Source organism: Centruroides vittatus, unplaced genomic scaffold (assembly GCF_030686945.1).
Source record: "Centruroides vittatus isolate TY-2023 unplaced genomic scaffold, ASM3068694v2 contig_683, whole genome shotgun sequence".
Classification (NCBI taxonomy): domain Eukaryota; kingdom Metazoa; phylum Arthropoda; class Arachnida; order Scorpiones; family Buthidae; genus Centruroides; species Centruroides vittatus.
Window position 1 is genome coordinate 105327 of NW_027122430.1, and position 20953 is coordinate 126279.

Sequence of the window (20953 nt, forward strand, 5' to 3'; positions counted from 1 at the left end):
CACAAACAATATTTGCTATAATTTCTTTTAAAAAATGATTAAATCGAATTGAATTTTTTGTTTCAATCCCATCAAAAAAATGCGAAATTTCAATGCCAGTTTTCAATTCAAAAAAATAACAAATATTTGGTATGATAGCGAGTGTTCGATCACGAGAAAAAATCTCCAAAGAACATTCTTTATATATTAATGGTGAACAATTGTCATTGGATCTGTATAAAGTGTTTCCAATAAAAAAGAAATGTTTTACAGATTTCACACTGGAGGAATCAAAACGAACTATTAACCGTTTTAAATCTGGTACTTCACCTGGAATCGATTTTATTAGAACAGAATATTTAATGTGTTTTTCAGAAAACTTTCTTCTTACAATATTGGAAGCTTTTAACGCTATTAAAAGAGATATTACTTTTCTGGAAAAATGGATCGAATCTTTGGTTATTCCAATATATAAAAGAGGCGATGTATATTATCCCAAAAATTCTCGACCAATATCTTTGGTTCCTGTAATCGGTAAACTATTTACTTCCTTGTTAATGTATGCTGACGACACTAATTTTTGGTGATACCCCACAAATGTGGGGTATCACCAAAAATTAGTGTCGTCCAATCACCAAATCACCAAAAATTAGCAAAAATTTAATTTTTGCTGATACCCCACAAATGTGGGGTATCAGCAAAAATTAAAATAAAATTGCAATTCTGGAGAAATTTTGTTTTGACTATGGACTAACTATAAATGTTTCTAAAACAAAAGTAATTGTATTCAACAAGGGTGGTATACGATCACCCAGAGATAAGACGACTATTGACTAGTGGGGATTAAGAGATAAGACCGATATTGACTAGTGGGCATTAAGAGGGTCTTTTTGTCAAGTCCATTATGAGTTCGGTAAAGTTCACAATGGAGATGCATAGACGTGTCTCGAAATATTCGGATAGACCACCCCCGAAAAATTCCTGGGTTTTTCTACTCTCCTGGATTCTAATCCGGGTGCCCCAGAATGGTAAATGGCACCTTGACATGATTTGCATTTTTTGTTTTTGAATTTAAGTTTGCAAGTTAATACATTATGTCAAGCAAACTTTTCTTTTCTACATCCTTAGCTTCATGTTCATTGCTTTAAAAATTCTCGGTAAGTATCGATTAAAAAGGCGCACTGGGGATTAAATGCGTTTATTACGTGTAAAAGAACATACTTCAGCTATCTCCTTTAACGCTTTTTTCTCACGAGTGTTATGAGACCTTTTTATTAATAACTTGACAGTAGTTAGTTTTAGAAAATGTATAAAAAACTAGTTAAAATTACATTATTGAACCATTGTAACCAATCTAATTTTAAAATTGTGTTCATTAAACTCATTAATTTTATACATCTAATAATATTACTTTTATAGTGTTCAAAATAACTTGCAACAACTTGGGATCATTGGAGAAACGCAAGCAGCCAAAGATAGATTTGATATGGCTACCATCACCTTTTAACTTACCTTATCAACTTCCTGTAATTCTTCTGGACCCAAGATATCAGTATGCAAAGTTCACAGATAGTGTGAAAACTGCTGCACTAACTGTGTGCCACGCTTACTACCCAGATGCTATGCCTTCAGTGTTAAAATACTTGGCAAAAACTAGCCCATTTCTGCAACGTATGTTTGCAGTCTTTGCTAATAGCACTCCTCTTACATGGTGGTAGTTACTACGTGACAGAATTCATGAAACTCTTTTAAAATTAGTTACACAGCTGCACACAGCAGTGGATTCAGCAGGAATTGAGAGAATTTTCTCTACCTATGGACTTGTTCATTCAAAACGTAGAAATCGACTTGGACAGAAAAAAGCAGCAAAGATTGTTAAAGTTTTCAAGCACCTAAACCAGGGGTGGCCAACCCCACGCCCGCAAGTGCGCCTATAAGCGATTTATTACGTACTCATGACACGATTCCCGATGAATTAATTTTTTTATTTTATTTCCAATCAATTTCATGATTCAGCTTTTAAGCAGAATTTTCTTGAAATTACTTATTTATTAATTGAAATTTTCACTTGGGGCACGGTAAGTTGTTGCCAAGTTGGCCACAATGTCATTACATATTGTCGCGCCCGCAACGTTCATGAAAATTTTTAATTGCGCCCTTGCTTCCAAAAAGGTTTGCCACCGCTGACCTAAACAAACACTACTGATCGTTGTACATTTCTGAAATAAGAAATTCTTCAAGCTGAAGAAGCCACCGCTGTCAATTTTGTTTTGGTGTTTGTACGTGCAAATCTTAAACTGCCATTGCATAAAGAAACATTTAAAAATGCTATATTTTATATTAGATGAAACATTCTGCCCATTCTTGAGTCTTGCACTGAAATTTTTCTGTTCTTGTTTTCTTCTATTTTACTAGATCAAGTGTTTTATTTCCAAAAAAAAAGCAAGTTTTAAATCTGATACTTGTTTTAAAACATTTTTTAAAATCATGCTAACACTGCTCTCCACATTCGACCCACCCCACGCGGCATAAGAACTAGAATAGTCACACCACTATTAAACGATCTAATATTTGTATTTTATCGCCATGTCCTTTGTATCTCTTATATAACCTAGTTTTAGATGTGTAATTAAAGTTTTATTGTTATGTATAATGTCTGTCTGTCGATTACTCGAAAACCGAATACCTCATTATCCAACGCCACCTCACCACTGGATTGTTTAACGAGCCCGGCTACTTATAAATCAAGTTACGAATCGCGAGTTACGACACGATTGGAATTATCATAAACTTTATCCTAACTGATGTCAGCTCGACAGTGTAGCCCACGTGCAGATAGGATTGAAACCTGTGGTGTAGAACAATACTCTCAAGCAAAGACAATTAAATACTCAATTCTGTCAAAACCAGTTTAATACATTTTTACAAATTTATTCCCACCACACGAAAACCATTAATGTAATGCAGGAAATCTTACCGTTGACTACATGATAATATCTGAGTCCTCTTGGGAAGAAATAGTATGGTAAAATGTTACAAGTAATGTGATTCACTGTAGGAAACACTTTTCTCAAAGCTTGAGTTGCTGTAGCAATGTTCTCTTTAATCGCACGATTGAAAATATACACGAAACATCTCTTCTGTATCATTCTGAGTTCTGAATATTTCAGTCTTTCCAATTTTTCTTCAATTGTGGTATAATCAGTTTTTCCATAAAGATAAACAGGAAAAACTTTCACTCTCTCACCATGAAATACTGTAAGTCTGTATACATCTCTGTTGTCTGAAAAATCTGAGAAATGTTTTGTTTCGTTACATAGTGCATTATCTTTATAAAGCATGATGCATTTAGTTTCTTTGTCCCGTATATTCTTTTTGTGGCATACATTCTTTATTTTCTTTATCAAATCTGACTTGTATTTAAGCAAAACTTCGTATCTAAAGAGTTTGAGCGAATAATTAAAAATATTGAAATGTGGAATGTTTGGAAACATTGATATTTTTATTTCCGTTGTTTCTTCTATTGGTAATAAAAGTTGTGTGTCAGCACCTCCTGAAATTAAAAACGTGATTGTTATTAACAATTGATAAATAATTTAAAACTTACACAGTACAGCTACTTACGATATGAAATAGAAGCACGTGTATGTTTAGATTCAGATTCTAAAACAAACCAACTGTATTGAAAATTGTCGTCGAACCCAACGTAGGGACGTAGATTTTCCGATTCGTAGATTGCGGAGTTTAATACATCAAGAGGAATTTTCTGTTTAAATAAATCAGAATATTTACAGCAAATGTAAATTTATTTAGATAATGTAATAAATAAAAACTTATTTTACTGCAATTCAATTATTCTAAAAGTAACCTTGTATAAATGTATTCAAGTTAATGTCTAAAAAGACACTGCAGTTCCTTTTAAATTTTAAACTAACTTTTGTACAAATAAATATACAATAAATCTGTTTAATTGATAAGAGTTTTTACATTGAGATTGCAACAAATACGAAATTGAAAAGAATAGTCAATTATCGACGTTTCATTAAACATTTTCAAAATGAGCAATGAGCATTATTACAACTTTAAATAACAAAAAAGGCTGTCGTAGAATTTATATGAAGGCCAAAGAACAATTACTTGTACATTCCGTCATTCTATGACAATTGTACAATACAAATCTTAAGAATAGATTACAGGAAAGCATTTGACAGTGTCCTACCTTAACAGTTCTTACATATATTAACCAAGTGTTTTATGTTCTAAAAGACACAGTCGTTTCTAAAAATTCTTTAGATGATCACCATTTTCTTTCTTGTCCTAGAACCAACTGTTGACGACCAGACCTTTCTTTTGAGGCTACTTAGCCGTCCAGTTAAAAAAGTTCCTTAAAAAAACAAAAGAGTCCAATTAGAACAAAAGAGTCCAACAAAAGAAAATGGTGATCATCTAAAGAATTTTTAGAAACGACTGTGTCTTTTAATTTACAAAGGAAAATATTTACCATCCGACAAAAAATTTTTAAAAAAGTTCTTACATATATTAACCAAGTGTTATTATGTTCTAAAAGTTATTAAACATATGAAAAACACAATGTAACATTGGACAATGGCACTATCTCAGATTTCTTATTAGGTACGTTAAACAATTAAGATCGGGTATTTTTTAAAGAGATTGTTTAAATTCATTCTGGTTTTGTGCTCTTAAACACATCATATATTTTTTATGACATTTGCATATAATACATAAAACCCAACATCCTCAGAAAAAACAGTCTAAATTGCCTATTAGAAGTTACACGCCGTTACGCTATTCACGAAATTGAGGTACATTGTGGACAAATGTAATAACACCTCACGTAGAGAAACGAATTCTGAGGAAAGACACAGCACTGAATCCATTGATGACTGAGAAATCTACAAATGTTTAAATTCAGAAAGAGAAAACTCAGTTTTACGCACAAATCATAGAAACTCTAACAAAATCAAAAATTAAAATTCGTCATTTCAGTAATTAATATTTTCTAAACTGAATTCTGTAACTTAGAAATTATTTATGTTTATCGATTTTGGAATTTGGAGTGTTTGTAGCAATTATATAATCATAACATTTCATAAACAAAATAATGTTATAATAATTACCCTTGTGATCATTGTTACTCGGCGATACATTATGTTTTCGACGATACCTCTCCATTGGGTGCACACTTGGCTGCATATATCTAATTGTCCATCGTTCAAGTATTCAAATATATAGATCATTATAATTTCTGGCAAATCTGTGATTAAAATGCTGTCAGGTGGCGATATTGTACTTATTTCCGATGTTTTTTCAAGTGTGGTTTCTGCTATTTCGGAAATTTTCTGTAAAGAAACGAATAATTTATTAATGTGAAAATGCCTTTAAGTTAGAAAAAACTAAAAATGTAATATAAATAGATATCATCTTACTAATGAAAATATTATCACATCGATCACATGAAATCAATTACAAAATAACTTAAAAAAAATTAAAACTCACATTTGCATTCATGTCACGTCTATCAGCATAATTCCTCCCCCCATCAAATCTTTCATCATCACTGAAATTCCTGTATCTTTCGTCTCTGTATCGCGATGGTGATTGATTCCTGTCATAACTGCCAGTATATCTGCTGCTTCTGCTAACATAGTCTCTCTGGTATCTACTTTCATAGTAATTTTTATAGTTTGGTCTGAAATTTCTTGGTCTCGTTCTATCAGAGTTTATATGTCTTCTATCAAATTTGTCATCACTGTATCGATATTCTTTCCTTTTCTCTTTAATTCTATTCTTTTCGTGTCTATTTGATTCATTATTCCTGTCTGTTTCGACCTGTTCTCGATCCCAATATCTTCTATGAGCACGAGAATCAGAGAAATTTTCTGATTTCTCTCGACATCTGTTCCTGAAAATTTTTCTATCATCCTTCTTGTGTTTTTGTTTTTTGTGCTTTTCATTATAAACAAGAGAGCACAAATTTTCCTGAAATAATATTTCATAAAATCAATGTTAATAAATTAATACTATTCAAAAAATTAATTAATTAGTAATTAATCAATTTTAAAAGTCTAGTACACATTAACTATTATATAAGAAAATGGTTTCATGCAAATAGATTTTCCTTAACCCCTTATATTTTCATTCTGCATGTGTAAGTATCTATTTAGTTCCTTTAAATGTAATCATTTATTCTTTTCATGTTAAAATTTCATTATTATAAAATCTTTCATTAAATTTACATGACATTTAGAGATGGCTAAATAAATATAATTAAAACAACAGTTTCATACAAATTGATTTCATTTAAAATGTAAATAAACTTGTGTAGAACTTGGATTTTGTATTTTCTTTGTGATTCCATACTGAACTTTCGATTTAAAAATCTCATCTAAGTAAATGATTAATTATAACTTTCTTTTATTTTTGTTTTGAAAACATTAAATGAATGCATGTTATTGTAAAGTGTTTTAGTATTTTTTAGTGAATTTACCTGTATAAAACATTCAAACGAAGGCTCATAAACTCAAACACACACATACACACATATATATATATATATATATGTGTGTGTGTGTGTGCCTGTGTGAAACCTTGCTTAATGAGCACCTGGCACAACGAGTATTTGGCATAACGAGCAAAGCAAATTGTAAAAATTTGCCTTGCTTAACAAGAGATGTTTTGCATAACGAGTGATGAGGAGAGGGAAAGTCCTGAATTGTGCGCATGCAGTATGCTCCATCAGTCTGTGTTTAGCACTTGTTCCGCAATCATCTTAGTGTCGCTCGTGATCACATATTTTTCCAAACTTGTGTTCGCACATATTACTTATAAACATCAACAACCATAGCCCGTTATATAATAAACACGCCAAACTATATGCCAAATTCTTGCGTCATTAAATTTAATGACCGATTCCAAATTAAATTTACCTGAATTAAAAATTAACTATTTATAATTATTAAATTTAATATAAGATGGAATCATAACATCAGTCAAATTAATTAATTTCTAATATTTAATTATAGCCTTTACATCAGAGATGGGCAACCTGCGGCTCGCATTCATATATTTTGCAGTTTGCGACGCATAAAATGTGAAGAAATATATCAATTTCCCAGCTTAAGGTAGTATGCAGCAAAAATGTTATTTTCTACAACTTATGTATGCAAATAGTTTTCCTGTCATGAATTTAGTAAAAATTAAAACAAGAAACCGGCTAACAGACACATCGAAACTAATTTAAAACTAGCAGTGACAAGTATTTAACCAAATATTTCCAATATATTACGTTTACATCTGTTCCAGAAGCTAAATTAAGTATATCTATGCTAATTTATAATTACATATGAATAAATAATTCTGATTTACCAACATTTTTTTCTTCTCTTTCTCTTGTATACAGCCCGCATCAGTTCAAAAGTCTTAAAATGCGGCCCTTACATTGAAAAAGATTGCCCATCCCTGCTTTACATAACCCAAGAATTTGGCATACTGTTTGGAGTGTTTATCAAACATATTAGCTGTGATTTTTTTTTGTTTCTGCAAATTGAATTCTCATTCCAGGATGGTTCATTCCTGATGATGACTAACACTCCTTAACAGTGGATATGGTACAATTTTTTTTTTCAATAAACGTTAGTACATAAAACATTTGAGCATTTTTCTGGCATGGAACGCATTATCGTATTTTACATTAATTTCTATGGGAGAAATTGTTTCGCTTAACAAGTGTTTCGCATTACGAGCAAGACTCTGGAACGAATTACGCTCGTTAAGCAAGGTTCCACTGTATATGGATCTTGATCAAAATGCCAAGACATTTGCATTTTGCAACACCACAGGGCAGCTGTTTGATGAAAAATGCAAAAATTGTATCAGTATGTCATTCTTAACATTTATAAGAAATTTACACTTGTGGCAAGCTAACCTTACAGACCAATGATATTGTTTGTGGTAAAGCATTGCATTAATTGTTTTCACACCATTCTCAAGAATTCTAGACAGCTTGTCCTCCTCCTAATCTACTAAAGTCAAGATACCTTTATAGGCTTTGCTTTCTGTTCAATTTTATTATTTTACTAATTTCTGCAATTAGCCATCTATCATCATTAGTGATTCCACCCATTAAATCAATGTTTTATGCCAAATTATGATTAACTTTTAAGATATAGTCATTTAAGCATTGATATGTTCTTCATAATGACCAAAATCCTTCTTATTTTCACATAACATTTTAAAAAAATCTCTCTTACTGGTTACAGTTTATAAATAAATAAAGGTAATATAACATTTCAAATAAAATATTTCAAGTTTACTTATACTAGATCGTATTACTAAAAGTCTGTATTAGTTTTCTAATGTTTCTCTGCTTTATAATATGAAAATTATTATATTATTTGTGAGATATCTTGTAATTGTTATGCATTTTAAAACAACAATTTAAAAGCTTTTTAAAATACTATGATATATTTCAGTGTTAGTTCATAGTAATTGGCAACTTGAATGTAATGCTATCTTGTCATTGACTAGTAAAAATAAATTCATTTATTATACAATACTTCAAAAAGTGAAAAAAAATGAAATATATCACCACTATAAAACAAACGTTTTTAATATATACAAAAATTAATAATTTTCAGTAGGAATTAAAGAAGTGTAGATCAAAATTTTGCATCACTGTTAGAAATTTGCTCCACCCCGAACTTTCTTTTGAATAGTTACAGCAGGAAAACTGCTTATCCTAGTCTTTGTATATAGAAAGCAGAAATAAGTAAATATAAATGATAGGAGGAAATAGTTTTGAAATGTGGTTTTTGCCTGTTATTCCATTGTAAATAGATAATGTAAATACAGTTTCAAAATAAGGAATTTTTGAAAAATATATTTTATGAATAAATTCTACACTATAAATATAAATTTTGGAGAGCATAAATACTCAAAACATGCATTTCTTGTTAAAATATATTTTTTTGCTTGATTCTTTTGTCAATAATAATATAATTAAATGTTCAAAAATATTTTTATAATTAGTGTTTTTTAAATGAGGTACTGAAATATGCATCTAATAATCTAGATTTAAAAAATTAGGAAAAAGTTAATATTTCTAATTCCAATGTGATAAAACAATTATATAATATAAAAATAATTACTTTATGACGACGATTATCTAAATTCTCATCACTGCTTTGGTTGCACGTCACTTGCGTTTCAGACCCTGGTTCATTCCTAATAATGTAATATAAAAACACTTTTAGAATGTCATCTGGACAACTGCTATCCTATTCCGTGAAAGAAATTTATTATTATTACATATCAATAATATTTAATATATATTTTTAAATAACATTAATTTTTACAAGTGGCACTTATCTAGCTACAAAAATACAAGCAAGGTCTATAAGTTTCTAATAATCTTATTGCCATTAGCATAAAAACATGTAGTTATATCTAAAAGCGATACTTTCTCCATTTATATATAATCATACTCCGAATAAGAGAACCTCAGAAAATTTCATAATTTTATTAGATGTAATAATAATTACTATTTCTAAATTAATAAATAAATCAACACTATACAAATGTGAAACATATCTTGTGAAAGTTTTGATAAGTATCAAAAAATTACTAAGTTATATCTGCTTTAATTTATTACACATTATTAAAAACAATGATAATATAAATATAATGGTAAATATGAGCCTTATTCCAAGCAAAAAATTTAAATAAAACATGTAATGTTTACAGATCATGGCAATCTGTACTCAAAGCAATTAATCAGAATATATTCAGTTTAAACATAATTTTATGATGTTAAAAATATTGATATATATTTTAACTAATCATACAGGTACTCCTCACTTTATGACCTATCTGCTTAACGACCACTCGCACTTACGACCAAATCGAGTTTCGACCTGCAATTCGGGAAATCCCGTTTCTCAGCTTGAGTGTCAATCAGTGGCGAATAGTGAAATGTGCACTAAGTGTACTATAATAGTCTTATAGTACTATAATAGTCTTATAGTACTATAATAGGCTAATAGCGTACTATAATAGTCTTTTTTATGAATAAATTTGTAGTTTGTTGCATAATTTGTATAATTTTACAACGTTCCTCTATTCCCGGCGCAAGCTCCTCGCTTATTGACCAATTCGCTTAACGACGTAGTCGTCGGAACAGAACTCGGTCATAAACCGAGGAGTACCACCTGTATTTAATTTCTGTAAATGTATGTCTCTTTAATCCAAATTAAAAATTAATTTCGGTATACTATTGCAACAGTTTTCAGGTTAGGTACTTCTTTTATTGTTTTTTCATATGCATTTCGGGCTTATTTAATTACTAAGCACCACCTCAGTGCAATACTAAAAAGTTATTAAAAAACAATAATTAATTACCGCATGTAGATCATGTTTACTGACATAAAACTATCATACCAAAGAAGGTGTTACTGCCTTCCTAATTTTTGTTACACTTATATGCTACTTATGGTTCTGTTTTTTAATAACCGGGGTGTATATTAGATAACACTGAAAAGAAATTCTTTCAATTCCACCATTAAATCCACAAAAGGTACACCTTTTAAACAGTCAAAGTAACTGTAATATAGTGATATTTTTACAAGTTATTAAACAACACTAAAATTTCAAAATTATAATACATAAGATACATACGACTTTTATATTTTTCAACATAAGCCAATAAAATTTCCGTAAGTACATCTTTATAAAAAAAGTGTATTTTCTAAAACAATTTTGGAATAACTGTAACTACAATAACAGTTTTACCGATTATTTACATGCAAAACAGCAAATTATTTAACAAATTATAAAGAATACATACAAACATAACATTTTTATTCATTCACTAATACATCAGTGTATGACAACTACATTATAAGTTACTTTTTTCCCGTGACACCCTCTATCATATTGTACCACTGTTGATCAATTTGCATACCATTTGAAATATTAATTAAATTTTTACTATTAACTTTCATAATTTCAATATGTTCTTTAAATTTACATTTATAAGTATCTTTTTCAGAATGAAGTATTTTTATGTTGTTGCTATCAATCTGACAATTACTATTTTTTATATGACTAAACCATGGAGAATTATTATATTTTAATCTTATTGCTGCTTCGTGCTCTTTAATTCTAATATAAATATTATTAGAATTATTTAAATATTATCTAATATAAATTATTAAAATATAATAATGCATATGAAATGCACACAAAATAACAATAAAAGTACCACCTAACCTGAAAGCTGTTACAACAGTCTACCGAAATTAATTTTTAATTCGGATTAACGACACACACATTTACAGAATGTAAAAAACAGCTACCATAATTGATTTGGCAATCATATTTAACATGTATCCATTGTATTTGAAACAAGAAATTTTGTAACATTGTGTAATGTTTTTAGACTGTGGCAATACAAGTTATTACAGAAAATTAAATTTTTCAGTTGTTAAAAATTAGTACCTATATTCATTAACAATTTGTCTCTGCATCATTCTCTCTATTGCAGGAGGGATAAAGGCAAATATACCAGGTTCACTTAAAATATCTTCCATAATAAGTTTTTTCTTTTTCTGGTTATCATCGTCCTTACTGTTTGTGGGACTGCGAACACGTTTCCTATCCATTGTTCTCTGAAAAAGTTTTAATATTTAATTTAAATTAAGCATTTTAATAAATGCAATCTTAATAGAAATAGTTTAAAATTTATAACAGCAGTGAAAAATATTGACCAGTCTAGAAAAATTTTAGACAATCTGATTTAGTTAAATAAATTTTTTTGAATAATGCAAATTATTCAGATCCTGACATCTAAAACCACACTTTAAATGTGACGAATGAGTTTGACATCAATAAAAATTCACTCTCTCACGACCACCAAAATCAGAGCTTCTATTCTCTGTTGACAGGGTAGGAAAATAATTGATGAGAAAGGAGTGTGTCACCTCTGTACATACTCTAATTTATATATTCCAAAAAATATGTAATATAAATTAATGAAGATATTTATTTCGTATTTACAGATGATCAGTGCAAGTCCCTAATGCCCATGCATAAACTATTTTACAATAATAGACAAGAAATGACTAGAGAAAGAAATTTGCATAGTTTTCTAAAAGGTGAGAGAATATACAAGCGACTAGAGCCAGAGATCCTGTCGTGCTCCTATTGGTCACATTCATTATGCAGACCATGCATGTGTTTCAAAAAAACATATCCAAAATACAATGCCGTCACAAGCAGCACATAAGCGTGTCAATGATAATAGAAATATTGCAAAACACATAGAATCGTATATCTATTTTATTTTACAAACCTCAGACAGAAGTTTCTGAAAAATTCAACATTGAAGAGAATGACTTCATAATTTTATTGCAAACAAATTTTCAATGCTAAATGTATGAGAAATTCTGAAAAGATGTCATTTCTGTCGATTCAACATAACCAACACAACTTATTACAAATTAATCACAGTTATTGTTGTAGACAAATGAGGTGAGGGTATCTTGATTTTATGGTGCTAAATAGCAGAGAAAACTAAAGCGTATTAAAAGTACTTTTTCCTTTGCTTAAAAAAGCTTCATCTGCAGTTTCCTCTAATTATTTCATGTCAGATGATGCACCTTGGATCTTCGCTGCATATGAAAAAGTTTTTGTCGGACACAAAACTGAAACTTCTTTGCTCTTAGAACATAGAATGAGCTTGGCATCGTGCACTTTTAGAGAGGGTACAGAAAGAAAAGTAAAGAGAAATTTATAATGGGCGTCGACTTTTTTACACACTCAAACTAAAAGCGAATTTAACGAGTTAATGCCATTATTTTTACAAAATGATCCGCTAGAGTTCTTCGATTACTTTACAATTATGTACGCAAACAGAAATAGTGAATGGGCTGCTTGAAATTGGAAAAATTCATTAGTTAACACAAACACGTATGTGGAATCATTCCACAGGTTATTAAAACATGGCAACGACACAATGCAGGGAAAGCAAAATATACAAATGGATGAACTCATTTATGTATTGATTAAATTAGGAGATTACTATATGTCAATGAACAGATTTATAAATTGGAAAAGCGTAAAGTGACCAAAATAATACGAACAATAAATTCTCGACATCGTTCAAGTTTGAATTTAAGAGAAGATTATTCCTTTTCAACAAAGATGAATGTTGGAAGTTTACTAAAAACAATTACGTAATTGTTAGAAAGACCTCTCCGAGATTATACTGTCGACTAAGATGTGGTTTACGCAAAATTTCTATAGATTATTTTAGCTGTTCCTGTAGTGATTCATTGTATGTAAAAACAATTTGTAAACACATACATTACTTGAAAAAAAAATTAAATACAACAGAAATAAGTAGTGGCAAAAATAATGGTGAATATAACTCAGACGGCTGTAATGAGAAAGTAATAGTAATACTTGAATGCAGACAGTCAACAACTAAAATTGGATGATAATGCGATGCAAACTTCAAGTACCGAAACAGAAATACAAAATGAAATTTTCAATCCAGTTATGGAAGCCAGATCGATTCATGAAGACAGGACAGAAATACATTAAAAATAAGGAAAGTAACCTCTAATGAAAAATTTTAGCATCAAATAGGATTAGACTAGAAAACCAGGCAAAAACTAACACGATTACACACACCCACAACTTAAATAAAAAAGAATTTGATGGTAGCTATGAGAATTACAACAACACTGCAGTATGTGTAACAATGCTGATGACCAACAAGAAACAGACACAGTCTCATGGATACAGTGCATGCATGTGATTTGTAGCATCTAGGGCAGTGTTTTTCAACCGGGGTGCCACAGCGCCACAATTGGGGTGTCGCAAAGTTTAGTACCTTTAGGCATTTTCTTGGAAATTTACTTACGTGTAGTTCAAGATAACTCATTGTCAGTATTTCGATAAAATTCAATGGACTTAAATTTTCATTTTGAACACGTAGAAACCCTACCTTTGCGTTAAAATGCTACTTCAAACTGTCAATTTTTAAAATTTTTCTTCCCGGGGAGGGAACTCCTTCCCCCAGTGTTGCACATTATATTCGTTTTCGCAAAAGATTCATCTGGCCCATTGCCCCCCCTTATTCAGATTATAGATCTGCCGCAAGGGTGTCACAATTTTTTAATTTTCGATCAGAAGTGCCACTCAATGAAAAAAGTTCGAAAACACTGATCTAGGGTTTCTCATTTCCTGATCTTTTGCTTGTCCCAGGATTCTGAGATAAAAGTGAACTGTTTCCTGGGATAGAATTAATTATTTTTAAGATATATCACTTGATTTCAAGATATTTTGTATAACTATTTTTCGTTTTTTAAAGTAATTTAATACGTTCTGCAACCTCCAAAATCATAATAATGCTGTGTAAGATATATATTAAACATTACCTTTCAATCATGTAGAATTTTTCAAAAATAGAAAAAATATATTAAAGTTTGCTTCAAACTGCACACAACAAAAATGCTTTGAATTGAGTCGAAAATTAAAAAAAATGAACTTGGATCAAACTTCTAACTTATAAGGTAATTTTCGTTTTTTAAAATAAAACACAATACAAACTATTATCGTAAAGTTTTATAATAAGGTTTTAAAAAGCAAAGATGATCAATACTCCGATAACCCAATTTGATTCTAATTTTAGTAACGAAAGTCCTGCTACCGAGAATGCCCTTTCTGGTTCAATTGATGTGAGCGGAATAGTGTATAATGCATTTAAGAAAAAACGGATATTATGTTTTTTCACCTGTAGCCTAAAAGATTTCTAGTTCGTCTGAAACTGTAGTACTTCTGTTTTCTACTATTCTTGATTTATCTACCTCGGCTGCTTTAATAGAAACATCAAGCTTATAGCCAAATAATTCGGCAGTTCCTTTGTCTTTAATAATCAGGTTTATGAAGAAAAAGTTCATACTCTTTGTATCCTTGTCCAATTTGCACAACCTGGCATTATGCAGTTATTGAAGCTACTGGGCATGGTTAAAAATTAAAACAGAATAAGCACACGTTTTATAACACATTTTTTGATTTAAATTTTCATATTTATAAATGTTAATTATATAATTTTTAAAATATGATATTAAACATAATGGATGTGACCAATAAAAGCACAACAGGATGTCAGGATCTGGTATAAAATTGCTGGACAGACTTGTGAAATTTGGCACATATCAGCACTAATGTTTAGAAATGGCTGTGTACTTTATTTTATATAATATTAAATTATTTTTTTATGTTAATAAATTTATAAATATACTGAGTCCGGAAATTTGATATTAAAAGTAATTAAAACAGTATCAAATACATTCATCTCACACCAAAACACTTATTTTACCCTCTTCCTATAACATTAAAGATTTAATTAATTTAAATAAATATCGGTTAATCTTTACGTACGTCGACCGTCATGGTGGCGAGACGCAAACTGTCAAAAATTCCTGGCATGGACTATTTTATAAGTATATGTTACCTGTATTAAACGACCACCTGTCATCACAGGTCAGGTTGCCAGATGTTTTTAGTGTTTGTAGCCAAAAATTTTCTAAAAAGTAACCCAAAAGTAGCCAACTCAAAACAATTCCTTTTTAATAACCCGAGATTTGACAATAAAATAAAATAAAAACACCATTCCTGCTTTGCCAGCAATAACTTCGATCACAATATTTTTGGCCAATTTTCAGGCATGTAAACTGATCGGAAATAAGGTAGGCAAAACTTAAAATACACCCATACACTGTCGAGAACACTGATTTTATCTACAATGTTCATGGCAACAAATTATGTAACAAATGATCTTGCTAAGATGTGAGGTTCTAAACAAGTCCGAAATCGTGAAAATTGCATTGATCATATAAAAAATTCCTGAGACGAAACCAAATAAAAGTTACGCAAGAGAGGAAAAAACTGTATTCAAAACAATCACCACTCAAAGATGAACAAGGAGTCTCGAGGAATCACATGTAATAGAGCAGACCTGGCCAACCCGCAGCATGTCACATTAGACTCTGTGGCCTGCTAAGCGATATTATATATCAGGGGTGAGCAAGCAAGAGTTCTGTGGAAGCCGAAATGTAGGTTTTGCAAAATGCATGGGAGCCTCAGTTCTGTACTGTCGTGGATAGTATGGGTAAAGCACGCGATTTTATTATATAATATAAAACAAATATTGAATTTTTTAAATAAACATATTTTCACAAAATTGTAAAAATAATAATAAAAAACAGAAATTAACACTTTCAGCAAGAGCCCCATTTGCCCATGTCTGTTATATATCTATTAAAACTTTAGTTTCCTGTTATGTGTATACCAAAACAATTAAATAAATGAAAATTTGTATGTGTCATTGTTAGAATGCACAGGTGCAAGTACGAACTCTTGGTATAACAATGAAATCTTATTCATTTTGTATTTGTTTTACTTTTTTAAAAGCATGTTTGCCTAAATTGTGGCCCACCGTAATATTACGGGGTGTACTATAGATTACTACCTATGGAATTTCGGGACTTTGATTATATGTTGCCACTCGGGAGACCGAGACGAGTTCAACGGCACCCTATTTTTGGACCGGAGACGAAAAATAAAAAAGTTATCACACTTTTTAAGTTACCATACTTTTTTAATGCTCTCATGCAGACGGCACCGTAGTTGCTAGTATTGCCATCTTGCTGTAAAGTCTGCAAACCATGACGTCGGACTACGGTAATCTCCAGTAGGGTTAAACACGCGATACGAGAGCGGAGAGAGCGACGCGACTTCCGATCATCGCGCGATCGCCATTTCGGTTAATGTTACTTATGGCAGCGAACATGGAGGCCGTTCCCACTGTTCGTGCTCCCAAATGACCTCTCGTATGGGAGCCACCACAGGCCGCCATGTGCTAAACTAGTGATCGATTCACGGTAGTTCTTGAACAAAGTAAAAAAAGGGGGAAACGTCTACTAAAGGCAAGCGACGCGACTCCCGATCGCGATAGCGAGGCGGACTAAGCGGAGAGAGCGACGCGACTCCCTATCATCGCGCGATCGGCGGAAAAAAGTATGATAACTTTATTTTTCGTCTCCGGTCCAAAAGTAGAGTATCGTTGAACTCGTCTCGGTCCCCTGAGTTCAGATATATACCCAAACACACGAAATTCCATAGGTGGTAATCTATACTCTATAGTATCCCCATATTACGTGTGATCAAAGTGGCCCGCGAAACGATTTGGGTTGGCCAGGCCTGTTCTAACGAGAGCACTTAGCATTTCTTTTGTTTTTCGGACAATTTCGAACAAACGAATTTCCTTTGTTCCTAGACTAATTCATTAACACCTGCACCTGATTTCAAGGGTGGGAGAAGTACCCGAGATGGGTTCGAACAAGAGTTTATACAATGGTAATTATACAGTTTCAGGATATATGAGTATTAATAAAATATATATAAATGTAAACATGGTTAAGTCTTACGAGTTACGAATTATTTCCAACTTATAAAAAGGAAATGTTTTGGAACAACGAGTTGTAGCATCCTTAATTATTTTAAGTCAAAATATATTGAATAATATAAAAACAAAAAAATTATATCTCGGAAGTTAATCTAGTATCAAAAACATTCCGATTCAACGCGACACAGTTCTCAGAAAATCACCACACAAAAGCAAAACTCACCTCTTACGATAGGAAAAAAAAACCCTCGTTTATCTATCTATCTTCTGCTTCAGGTTTACATGGAGATACTGAGTTGTGAATTTGTAACCTTGCGATTCTTTCTCCGACTCGTTCAAATACGGAGCGTTTACGTACCCTCTCATAAACGTGCCAGTGCTGCCAGCTAAAACACACACACCAACAAAAATAATATTGGAGTAGCCCAAGACAAGCCAAATATTACAGTGCCACAGAACGCAAAAATTTGAATTTGGGACTGGAATGCTTTCGGTTGATCTGTATTCGGATAATCGATACTCTACTATTTTTAAAGTTAAAATAAGATTAAACTAACGAAAACCAGAACCAAAGTGGTGGAGAGCAAAGCCCGCTCTCGGGGCGGGCAACCCGGACATACGTCCGGGGCGCCATTTTGGCATGTACGTGTGAAGAAATATTGGTGTGTTAAATACTCAATTAATAGAAAATTTCACGTATCGATTTTTTCTTTCTCTAAAAATTTATAGTGCGTAGCGTATTTATATTGTTTATGTCTAAAAGCTAAAAATATTTACACTATTATTAAAAATTAACGCAGAATTTGTAAAGGACGATGCTTGAACTTGTTTGAAAATGCATATACTTCTCTGAACAGAATAGCATTAGCACGCGAGCAGAGCGCTGCTTCAGCTTGTGTTTGAACATGCATAGACTCGCTTATACTCACCTCTAATTATAAAAGAGCGGTTTCATTACACAATAGCATCATTTTTTTCTATTACGTCGGTAGCGACAACAAGCGGAAGTTCATAAAATTTACTTAAGTGCGATTTCTTAATTTTTAAAGATAAGTACATCTATAATTAAGCGGTTGTTTAGTTTGATAGATACTAGTTTATCGTAAATCGATTATCGAATCGAAACATGAAAGCGTTTTTAAATAAAATAAATATTTAATTTATCCAAAAAGGCTGTTTATTAAATCAATAAAATATTGTATTAAATTTGAATGTATTCTATAGGTATAATTATTTATATTTTTGTTTTATGGAAATAATTATTTAAATCAATAATATAAGACATTTATTAAGTTTATTGCTTCGATAAAACGCGCTTTATAATAATATATTTGAATAATTAAACTGAATACAATCTCAAAACCAAGAATTCTAAAATCGTTTTTAATGACTATTTATGGTGTGCTGAAATATTTGTTGTTATAAAATACATATATAAAAACACTAGACTTTTTTTACGTTCACAAGATACGAAAAATAGTGTGTAAGCCATAACCATTTTGGTTAATGTGAGCCTAGGTATACAAAATGGTGGCGCTTCCGGTAACCTCGATGGCAAGTGTTTTTAGAAAAGAAATGTAGATGGCGCTGATAGTAATGATGCCTTCGTATGCAAATATCCATCAAAAAATTCCGTTCAGGAAGCATGAGGAATAATGTGAATTTCGAATTTTGGTTACGATGTAGACGAATTATACACGTTGTTAATTTTTTTTAAAGTGTGTGTGTTTTTTTAGTTTGTACAATTTACTCGAAGTCTAAAGTTATCGAGGAGGAAAGTTTGTCAATGGTAATTAACATGTTAAACGTGTCCTTAATGTGTTTAATGCGTGTTAAATGTCATAAAAGCGTATTAAAGGTGTGTTAACATTGTGTGAGGTAAAAATTTTGTAAAGGGTTTATATGTGGTTCAAATGTGCGTTTGAAGTGTGCAAATGTGAGTTAAATGTGTTTAAACGAGGTTTAACTGTGCGTTTATAGTGTGTAAATGTGTGTTAAACGTGTCGTAACCAAGGATATGTAATAGCGATTTCTGACCCGAAAGACAACGTGAACGACACATGGAAGGCTAGGTGGCCGTGGATCGCAGGTGCCACCCTCTGTGGAGACGCTACCTATCGTAGATGAAAAGGCGAGAGATGTGAATCGTAAGACTGCAGTTCTTAGAGCCGCCGCAAACTACAGGAAGCAAGAGCTAGCGTACTCGACGGCCGGATGGCCGAGCGGTCAAGGTGACAGCCTGCCGCTCTGGGGGACCCGGGATCGAATCCGAACGGGTCGAATAATCCCCAGGAATTTTTCGGGGGGTGGTCCGTTCGGATATGTCGGGCCCCGTCCCTCACCACCCGGTCGCCCCATTGTGGGCCTGGCCGAACCCATAATGGGCCTTCTAAAAGAGGCCCTCTTAGTGCCCACAGGGCGGAAAGAGTTAAAAAAAGGAAAAAAAAAGGAGCTAGCGTACTCTCGGTCGCGCTCCTAAGCCCCGCCTTTTTTCCCATGATGCTATGGGCCATTTTTGCTAGGTAAGCTACTCGAGCACGAATCAGCCGCAAACTACACAACGTTTGCTCGCGTAAAAATGCTGCATCATGGGAGATTAGCGACTAATGTTGCCACCATGCCGGTTTTAAATTCAAGATCTGGATTAATTATTAATTTGTCCCGTTTTCGTAGAAATTGTGAAATTATACAAAATAAATTTATAAAAATATTTGCGAGTATTTTATTTTAATAGTTAAAGACTACCTTCACACCCCCACCCAAACTAATTGCCAAACAAGGCCCTCTCAATCCAGACAGGGTGGAAAGAGTTTAAAAAAAAAAAAACCCAAACTTATCCCACTTACAATGCCTCGGTATAATATCCTAATTTTAAAATGTCCGGGTCAGCAATTTTGAAAAGGTGGCAACTTAGCGACATATGTGAAGACGTGTCATCGTGCTTTTCCCTTTGAGCTAGACATGCTGGCAGATCGTTAATTGTTCGACAAAAAGTATGGGCGATTGCAAAGATAAAACAGATTATTCAGTGTGCGCCATCATAGTAGCGTCGCCGGAAAAACAAAACGAAATCAAACGGCGTAGAAAGCGGGAGCCTACCAGAACATGGATTAAAAGACGAACAGATAAAGGGGCCTTCCTAAATTTAAATCTAGAGTTGAGAGGCGAGGATCCCACTTCATACAGGTATGTTGGCTAACATGGCAATTAACAGGACATAGGGAGTTTGATGTCCTTTAAAGCACAAATCTAATTAACAAATTGTATGTTTATTTCCAGGAGGTGGCTGCGGCTAACAGAAAGCCAGTTTGAGCATCTTTTACGTGAAATTTCCCCCAGAATTCAGAAGCAAAAGAGAAAGTTTGGGGAGCCAATATCTCCTGCTGAGAGACTGACCGTTACGCTCCGGTTTCTAGCCACTGGAATTACATTTAGAGATTTATCGTGGGAATTCAGAATTGGCGAAAGAACAATATCCTATAT

General features: G+C 32.2%; 1 protein-coding gene across 2 annotated transcripts in view; it reads right to left on the reverse strand.

Annotated features, from left to right (window-relative positions):
* Positions 1-2874: 2874 nt before the first annotated feature.
* Positions 2875-20953, reverse strand: part of LOC136980269 (uncharacterized) — a 42324-nt gene continuing 24245 nt past the window's right edge. The window contains exons 1-7 of one of the 2 annotated variants that reach the window (XM_067276356.1): positions 17694-17815; positions 11494-11663; positions 9147-9222; positions 5497-5979; positions 5118-5339; positions 3604-3745; positions 2875-3532 (exon numbers count right to left, since the gene is read on the reverse strand). In XM_067276356.1, coding sequence (XP_067132457.1) covers positions 2910-3532; positions 3604-3745; positions 5118-5339; positions 5497-5979; positions 9147-9222; positions 11494-11657 — 1710 coding nt within the window. In that variant the 5' untranslated portion in view covers positions 11658-11663; positions 17694-17815 and the 3' untranslated portion in view covers positions 2875-2909. Of the gene's footprint in view, positions 3533-3603; positions 3746-5117; positions 5340-5496; positions 5980-9146; positions 9223-11493; positions 11664-17693; positions 17816-20953 lie in introns of those variants that run through there. The other variant, XM_067276355.1, reaches the window with a different exon arrangement.